This window comes from Diospyros lotus, chromosome 15 (assembly GCF_014633365.1).
Source record: "Diospyros lotus cultivar Yz01 chromosome 15, ASM1463336v1, whole genome shotgun sequence".
In the NCBI taxonomy this organism is placed as follows: Eukaryota; Viridiplantae; Streptophyta; class Magnoliopsida; order Ericales; family Ebenaceae; genus Diospyros; species Diospyros lotus.
The window spans coordinates 24385787-24395928 of record NC_068352.1 but is presented as its reverse complement, the minus strand read 5'-3'; the positions used below and the strand labels follow the sequence as shown (position 1 = coordinate 24395928).

Sequence of the window (10142 nt, the reverse complement as noted above, 5' to 3'; positions counted from 1 at the left end):
AAGTCGCTACAACACCATCCTCAAATGAATCTCATGATCTACTGGGCTAGGCGAGTAAACCAAAATGTCATCGATGAAGACAATGAGAAAACTATCCCAGTAATCCTTGAACACCCGATTCATCAAGTCCATAAACACTGCTGGCACATTAGTCAACCCAAATGGCATGAGTACAAATTTATAGTGTCCACACCTGGTACGGAAGGTAGTCTTGGTTTTATCTTTATCCTTTACTCGAACCTGATGGTACCCAGAACGTAGATCTATCTTGGAGAATACTGAGGCACCCTGCAGTTGGTCTAACAAGTCATCCACGCGAGGCAATGGATACTTGTTCTTGACTGTTACCTGGTTAAGCTGCCTATAGTCAATGCATAGCCGCATAGAGCCATCTTTCTTACGCACAAACAACACTGGTGCTCCCTACAGCGAGGTACTGGTTCGGATAAAGCCTTTCTCTAAAAGGTCTTGCAATTGCACTTTTAACTCTTTTAATTCGTTAGCAGCCATGCGATAGGGAGTTTTGGAGATGAGCTGAGTGCCTGGTAGTAATTCAATGGAAAAGTCAATCTCCCTGTAGGGTGGTACGCTCGATAACTAGTCCGGAAATACGTCCTGGAAATCCCAAATAATAGGAAGATCAACTAACTTCTTCCTCTCCCCAAGAGTAACTGTTACAAAAGCTATGTATGGCTCACACCCCTGTCGGATCAGCTTCTCTGCTTGCATCACTGAGATCATAGGTGTCGCCACAACTGGCTTAACTCCCCGGTACATAATCTCTAACTGATCAGGAAGCTCAAATGTGATCAACTTATGTTGACAATCGACCTTAGCATAATGTCGAGATAGCCAGTCCATGCCTAATAAAAGATCAAAATCTTGAATAGCTAACACTACTAGATCACCAGGCATAACTCTGTCATGGACTATGATCTCACAATCCGACACCACTTCCCTTCCTAATAGCATACTACCACTCGGTGTTGTGACAGATAAGATGTACGATAGGTGACTACTGGCACTAGGTACCAAATGCAGAACACATGGTGCGATGAAGGAGTGGGTGGAGCTTGTGTCAAATAAAGCACGAACATCCGAGCCATAGAGTGAGAGAATACCTTGTACAATCTCATTGCCTCCCTCAGCCTCTACAGCTAATAATGCAAACATCCTGCCTGATACATGGGGGCTGTCAGTAATGGTAGGTCGTGAAGTTGTTCCTCGCCATCTAGTTGCTGTAGATCTCTGTGCTGGCCTCTGACCTGAACCCCCGGTCCTTTGCCCCTCAACTGGTGCTGGCTGTCTGCATACTCTGGATGTGTGACCTGGCTGACCACAACGATAACACGTGATTCCTTAGCCAGATGCTACACCTGACCTCTGCGGACAGTCTTTCCTCATATGACCTGGCTGCCTACAATGGTAGCACACATTACCCTGTGCTATCTTACACTGTCCTCAATGCCATCTTCCACATGTCTTGCATTCTGTAGCCTTAACTGTTCTATTACTTGAACTAAACTCACATCTTCGCTTTTTGCTACTGTTTCCTCCTGTCTTTCCCGTGACCACTGTCTTGGCTACCTACTCCACTTTGGCTTCTTGAATATTCCTCTCTATTGCATGAGCACATCTCACCACCGTAGGAAAATCATCTACTCGGACACCAATCATGGCATGTCTAATCTTTGATCTTAGGCCCTTCTCAAACTTACTAACCTTACGGGCCTCTGGTGTCACCATCTCAGGGGCGTATCTGGACAAAGTGATGAACTTTGCCTCATACTGAGCTACTGTCATATCTCTTTGCTGCAAATCAATGAACTGATACACCTTCTGCTCGTGCACCCAGTCTGGTATGTACATCTCACGGAACAATGCCTCGAACTTTGGCCATGTGGGTGCTCGGTTCCCAAACTGTTGTCTGGTGGTTTCCCACCAGCGTCTTGCATCTCCTTTCAGTAGAATAGTACCCAACTGAACCTTTTGATTTTTTGCACAGCCCATGGAGTACATAAGCCTCTCGACCTCAAGTAGCTAATTCTCTGCCTCGACTACATCAGCTCCTCCTCTGAACTCTAGGGGTCGCAGTGCTATAAAGGTCTTCAGAAGAGCTGCCCCAGAACTACCCTCACCTGTTGATGCTACTAGCTGAGATGCCTCACCTTGCCCCTATTCTCGGTGCCCTTGCCTCAACTGAGCAGTAGTCAAGGCCTCCATGGCGTGTGCGAGACTCGCCAGGGCAACCTGCACGTTTGGGGTTATAATACCTGAGAAATTTTAAATGACTCAAGGGTAATTTATCTTGGGGCAAAAAATGGAATTTAAGGATAAATGAAGGGTATAACGGTAATTTATTACTGTATAGATGACTGAATCGACTGTCGGGAATGCCCTGGAGTCAAGATGCCAAAGGAAAATGGCATGGTATTAACGAGCATCCCGAGATAGGATTTATGGTGCCGAAAGAAATCGGATCGGGAATAATTTTTGGTATAACTAAAATACAGCTACCAATTAAGCTGCAATACCGAATTGTTATAGACGACTTTCGAGAAGTCAACAAAAGCTTGAGGGGGCTTCGGTTTTTCATAAGGAACAACCCTTCAGTAGTTTCAGGAAGAATCGAAAAGGTTTAGGGCCAAAACGAAGATTCGGGCTTAAGTGCAGTTTTTTTTGAAATTGCTAAAGGGAGGCCGAAAACGATATTTTTTTAGAATCTTTAGAGGTCAAATTGATATTTTAGGACTTGAGGGTATTGAAAGCAATTATCAAAAGTTAAGGGGCTTGGTGAAAGAGGGTCAAAATGAGAAAACCAAAATCAGTGGGGTAAAAGTGCAAAAACTCAAAAATGGTAGCATGGGCAAATCTGACCAGCACATGGTCGGTCGACCATGGTCGATTTTGGCCACAGGGTTGCACGAGGAATAATCAGGGGGGCAACTTTTGCAAATGAAGATCTGACAAAAGCCATCATAGTGGCCAGATTTTGAAGAAAAAGCGGCCAAAAGTTGGCTGGATTTTTTGTGCGCCTGCAACTCCTTTTTTTGGTCAGATAAGGCTTGCTCGAGGTCGATCCAAGGGTGGGAAAAGCTCTAAAGCAAGTGGGTCAAGTGGCCAAGGGCGTTTGAGGGCTCGATTTCGCCTATAAATAGGCATTCGAGGTGACCGAAAAGTGGGGGAGTTTGGCTTCAAAACTGGCTGTGATAATGAATGAATTGAGGCTCCATTTTAAGGGGCTTTTGAAGCCCATGAGATGTAAAGAGTATCTGGAGAGTTAGAGCCATTTTCATGGCCGTTAGAAGGGGTTTCGAAGCTTGCCGGAGTTTGGAGGCGGGTGGTCTGGCCGAATATTTGGCCGGCAAATCGGAGCCTTTTCGGTTGTTATTTCAAGGCACAAAGCATGCCATGTTGATTGACTTGAAGAGAGGAGGAGCTTGGTGGAAGAAACCAACATTGTCGGCTTGGCCGGCGCCGGAAAAAAAGGTTTTTCTCCGGTGCGTGGCCTTCACGCGCTGCCTTCACGCGTAAAGCCATGTGCCAGCGTGTGGGGGCGCGTGCTTGGTCCAAAAATTCTGGGAAAAATCTCTAAATTCCTAGAAATTTGATATCTTGAAGTGTGTGCAAAAAGATTGGGATTTGGGATTCTTGATATCTCGATTTTAGCATCAAAGAGCCTCATTTTGCGTGAAAACGCACCATCCGGGTAAGTCCAGTATTTTACCCTTGAATTTTATAACCTATAATGAATTGTTGTGAAATTAGATTTGAGAAAATAGTCCCGAGGTATTTATTGGAATTTTCGGAAAGGAAAAATGAAAGAAAATGAAGGAAAAATGAAATAAATGGAATATTGAGGATATTTAGTGATTAAATATTATTTTATGATTGAGGTAATCGAGATAATGTGATTGGTGCAACTTTTGAAAGTTGGCACAAAAATCGAGGTCAGGCACGCCTATTGAGGCGATACGTGCTTTTCGAGGTATCTTGGTCTTTAAGGCAAATGTGAGTTTTCCTATCCTACATGATATGATTGTTTATTATGCATGATATTTATGAAAGATATGATTGCTTATATATGCATAATATTTACGAAAGATATGATTCATTTTGTCATATTGCATTGAAAGTTGTGATAATTGCATGGCATGATATTATTGTCACATTTATATTTGTCCATGGGAATAGGATGTCACCCCCAGAGTGTAGCCGTAATTCCCCTAGGGCAATGATGGAATAACGTTAGGCTTATCCTGCAGAGGTTTGGGATTTGCCTAGGATTCCGTGTCGGGCTGGTAGGCCTGGGAAGTTACATTAAGGGCAAATGTTGTTCATGTTATTACATCATGCATTCGTATATATATGTTTTGGACCCTCACTAGAAGTTTCATCTTCTAATGGGTTATGCCCCTGGAACATTCCACGTTCCAGTTTAGACTTGTAGCTCAGGCAAGGAGCATGTTGAGATATGATAGCACGTGATGGCGTGGTCGATTGATTCAGCGAGTTGACTCGGATATGGTTTAGTTGATGCTTTATTGATGATTAGCCTTGTTAGAATATTATGAAATCTCCATGTATTTATGTATTTCAATATTGAGGATATGATGTTAAACATGGTACGAGTTCTTATATTATAAAGTAAATTGATTACGTACCATATCAGGTTTCGATTATTACTTCCGCATCTTTAATGTTTTCCTAGGGGTTTTGTTTGGAATTCGGTTCTTCAGGTTAAGTTATGTACCGAGAAAGAAAGAAAAAAATGATTTATTTATATTTTGGACTCCAGCATAGTGACACGCTTGGTAAGAGAAAAAATAGGGTGTTACAGGGGTACCCTGCTGTTCCGCCTCCTTAGCATCTTTGGGAACCTCAAGATGAGGTATACTCTACCCACGACCTCTCATAGGCGGTCGTCCTCGTCCTCTTCCTCGTCCATTACGCGTATTCATACTTCCTATATAAAAATAATACTCAGAGACAAAATACAACTTCAAAGATCAACTCAATACCAAAACAACCTAACTCTACCCGACAACCTAGGTGTACAGGGACAACTTGACCGAGATAACCCAAACTTGATCTGATACCAACCAATGTAAGGCCCCTACCCAGGTCCCCAAAGAACTAGAGCGGGTGCCCTACTAAAATAGAGACAACCTGATCTGAAAGGACCTGTCATGCATGCCACTGTTAAATATCAAGAGAAAACTGCTAAAGGAAACTTGCCATCTCGGCATGCATATCAAAACCTTAACTTGCTATACAACAATTGATCACTAGGCTTACATAGCCTAGGCATGCATAACGTACAACAGTGGCACACCGGCCAAAAAATAAACACAAACCATACAGACCCAAATAAACTGAAGGAAATACAGTCCGGAAGCAGCAAAATGAACAAAAAGAAACCCCCAGGCTAACAACTACTAGGTCTGCATGGCCCTGTACATCGTCTACCCTGGAAGTCGGGAACCGCTAGACTCGCCCACAACTGGGTCCTTACCTTTACCTGGAATGAAGAGAAAATAAGGTGAGTGCAAATGACTCAACAAGCTTATAAAGAAAGGAATGATGAATAGAATAAGTGCTAAGAGTAAACTTGCGTCTCAAATGCATAACAAATCGAAACTCATGCATAACATGCCATGCAATCTCATAAACTGTCACAAGTATCCCTGCATAAGTAACAATGCACATATATAGGATCTTAGAGCCCAAATAAAGAATGCACTAGCACCCAAGTCTTTATCACGAACCTGCTACTGCCCTGAAGGCGGTCTGTACCTATACTATGAGTCGAAGCTCGCCTGGGTGGGAGCGACCACACCCTCTGGCCTGCATAAGCGACCACAATAAAAACTGGGCACGCCGAGGCATCCCTAATAACTTGGTCTGGAAAAGCCCGACACCGTACAGCTGTATCTCAAGAACTGGCGCCAAGATTGTGCAAATGCAACAAATAAGAGGTGGTGTAGTAGACCGAATAAGATACAAAGCCCCCATAAGCCAAGCATCTCGCCAAGCCTCGCCCAACTAGTAAAACACACGCTAAATGTAAATGTTCATGTTTAACATCTAATAAATAAATAAATAAATGGTCGTGTGATAAGCACTCAGGATTAAATGGATAACCCAAAAATGCACAAACCCATTTCGAGCATACAAGACATGCATTTGAAAATAACATTTGTGTTCAACTGGTTGGAACCAGAAAAGTCATGATACCAAAATAACCTTTTGTGCATAATAAGATTTGTGTAACCCATCACAGGAGTCTACCTAAATTTACCTAGCTTCATTCCTCAAATAAATAGGAGAATGAACAAACTCTTCCCAAGGCCACTAAATTAAGACTCAACAATTCGGCAACACTCAACTAATATTTACCACAATTTAGTTTGCCACTACCCAAATTCGGTCAATCCATGCATCATTTAAGAAGAAGGTTCCCATTTTAGTCAAATATGGACCTTTATATATATATATATTTATATATATGTATAAGTGAGTGGGGAACTCACGGGTGTCTTTGGACTTGGCCTCCAGTGATACAAACTACACATATTGTAACAATCCAAACTTGATTGAAAGCTTAATGGAAGGAAGGAAAAGGAAACTTGTTACACCTTTGGCCAACAAAGATTCTGATACAAAAAACTATATATATAAGTAAATATGTATATACAGCCGCGAACCACTAGCATCAACGCGCACACATTACAGCTCACCCTCCTAACCAAAATTATACACATTTAGTTAGGAAATCAGGGGTAACTAGGAAGAGGAGAGCTTGCCTGAGAATTTCTTCTCCTTCTTCTTCTTCACTGTGCTTCTTCTACCCACTGTTCTTCTTCTTCCGTTATCTTTCGGCCGAACTATAATGGGCTCTCTTTCTTAGCTATATATATATATATATATCATAAGAACGCTTAGGACACGAGTGGGACACGCATCAACTTTTAAAGATGATTCTCCACCGCCTAAGCTCCATTTCACCGAGATAATGCTATGGAATTTCGCTGAAAGTGGAGGATATCCGGATATCCATATCCGGATATGAGAGGTAAAAATTGAAATTCTAGCAAATTCGATAGCCTTTATAATTTTGGTCACAACTTTCTCATACGAGCTCCGATTGAGGTCATTCAAGATGATATAGAAAGATAAAACAAAGATCTACAACTTTTATGTTTTTAGTTTTCTGAGATTCGAACTGGATCTAGGCGAAAATCTGGCTATAAGATGAAAATCGCATTGCTGAAACATGGCCATCTGGATGTAAAAACTCATATCCGAATATCAACAATTCATATCCGGATGTTACAATTCCATATCCGGATGTTACTTACAAAAACTCAAAGAAACATCCAGATATGCCTCTAACCATCCAGATATCACTCACTTAACTCAAAGAAACCATCCGAATAAGCCCCTGTCCATCCGAATAACCTTCCAAATCTACACCAACTATCCGAATGGATCACTTTCCCATTCGAATACATGATTCCAATCCAAACACAACTTTTATAACACTAAAATACTCCAACTTATACCCTAAAATTAATTAATAAAATCCCAAAATAACATATATACACATACGCTACACCCAAATACTTAGGAAATAACCGCAAAAAAAATTATGCTACACATTAAAGTTAACCAATTCAACCACAAGGTATGACACAACATTAATTAATTAAATTCGGGTCATTACATATCAAACCATGAACGGTAATACAACATATCAAATCATGCAATAAATCATGTACTGGCAGAGCTAACCAGCAGTGTCCGGCACCGGTTAATGGTCAATGACTATGAGTGTCCACCTGACGGTCCACATCAGGGCCGTGTACGATAGTCTACCCCAACGTCACCAAACAGCCGACCCTGCTTCACTGCTCGATAGCTCTAACCGAATCATAAATAAACCCGAGAAAACCATAAATAAACCCGCACATCTAGGAACCTGGTCCCCAAGTTGGGTTCAGCATCATTCTGAAGGGATTGAGGGCGGTACAAACCCCCGTAAGCACACAACAAATAAAACTCTAGAAGTCTCAGATTTAATTTAAATTATAACAAATGAATAATAACTCAATAAATAATGCTAGACGCCGAATTAGAGTAAATGAGGGGATAAAATATGAGAAATCATGGAGTCTCTCACGGGAATTAAAGAACAGGAGGAGAGGGTTAGCAACTTGACTTTACACGGCTGTTTCTTGGTTTTTTTGCATTCCCGCTGTGAAGTAAAACTTTTCTTGGCATTAAATAAAATCGTAGCTTTAATTAAATAAATCTTCTGTGTAATATAAATAATTTAGCCGTCTAAAATCTCATGTAGGAGCACCATAAATAAAATCCCAATAAGTCTCATATTTATTTTAAATTAAATCATGCCAATAACATCCTTAATTCATATAATTAATATGCGAAACTGAAACGAATTGAGGGAAGACGAGGGGTTCACAAAATGGAAAAAGATCGCAAGGGTAGAGGGAGCTTGCCTTTATTTAGCTGTTTACAACGTTTCTACAATTGAACACCATCAACTTAATACACGTTGAAAAAAAGATTAAACTCCCAAAATTAATAAAATTGGACCCAAAATAAAATTTCAACCGTACAGAATGATTAATATATAATTCTTTACTTACCTGGCTAATTTAAACCTTGATTAAACCTCATTTAATCTTAATTTTCTCCCAAAATTTCCTTCTTCGTGTATCTTCTTCTTCTCTGCAATTTTCTTCCTCAATTGCTCTCTATTTTGGTTCGAAAATGGCCGAAAATGGCCTTTAAAATCGTAGCAAAATGCTGCTTCAGTGCAAGGCGTGATAGGCGGCCCAGAGGCCGCCACATGTCGCGGCCTGTGGCTGCCACGCCGCCTCCACCGCCTTATCAAAACAACGCCGTTTTGGACGCCTTATGGTTGATAAAAATTAGCCAATTTTCTTCAGCCGCACGCAGCTCCCTCTAAGTCTTGAACCCGCACCAGCCACCTGCACATGTGCACGCATAGTCGCTCGGGCCAGCTGCTCCCTCATACATATATCCGCTGAAATTAAATTTAAAGTGAGTTGCGGCTACTTCCACAAATCACGTTTCAGCACTCTTAATTTCCTTTAATTGCGCATACACCTAATCTTCTATTTCCTTCTTATTTCACTTACACCCTGACATTTCCAAAATTTCACCAATTTAATTTATTTTCCTATTTCATAAATACCCCCAATTAAATTAATCGAACCTAAATTTCCTATTTTCTCAAAATTACATAAATAAACATTTTTCTTAATTCTCCAAATACCCAAATAAATTAATATTTCCTTTTAACCCACAAATATTCAATAATCACCACAAATACAATAATTAATAATTATCAACCAAATAATTTAATTAATTACCTTTAATTCCTTATTTTTCTCAAACCACATAAATAAATACTTCCTCTTAAATTCTCAAATATTCAATAATGTCTTCAAACACCGATTTAAATAATTATTATTTATTTTCAAATTTCGGGATATTATAGCGTCACCTTTTTCTCGCCCATAATGATAAGCTAAGGATGACTTACTCAGGACTCGACAAACAAACGAACCCCAACACGCTTTACTTCACTATGGCACAAGAGCTTAATTATTAGAAAAACATATTTGGCCCAATTATTAACCCGTTTTCTTATTTCCAAATTCCCTTAGAAAAATATTTGGGTTAATCTCATCTTGAAAAGTTTAATCCATTTTTCCTTAGCCAAACCTCCATTTATTTTCTCTTTTTTTTTATTTCAAAATACACCAAATTTCCATCATTTAATAAATAAATTTTTGGGATTCAAAATCACAACCCTTTTCCATCCATTTTTCCAAATTCAAGGAAAATACTTATTTATTTTATAAGTAAATAAATAAGCAACTAAGCCTTGGAGCAGTCTTCGTGACTGCTATTGTTGCCGAAACAAGGAGTTTATTTTTCTGCCTTGATTTGTTCTTACACTCGGTTGTTTTGGTTTGATTTCGATTGAGTTCTAACTCGTTTGTTTTGTAGAGTTTTTTGTAACATATATAATTTGTATACACGTACAGATTATATATAGATTATATATAATCTATATATATGTATAC

The 10142-nt window shown here is 40.1% G+C and overlaps 1 protein-coding gene across 1 annotated transcript; it reads right to left on the bottom strand.

Moving 5' to 3' along the window:
• Window positions 1-597: 597 nt before the first annotated feature.
• On the bottom strand, window positions 598-2010 carry LOC127791649 (uncharacterized). The gene is made up of 2 exons (XM_052321626.1): window positions 1723-2010; window positions 598-1332 (listed from the first exon to the last, which is right to left on the bottom strand). Exons 1-2 carry the CDS (start codon window positions 2008-2010, stop codon window positions 598-600), a joined length of 1023 nt encoding a protein of 340 aa, XP_052177586.1.
• Between the last annotated feature and the right edge of the window lie 8132 nt (window positions 2011-10142).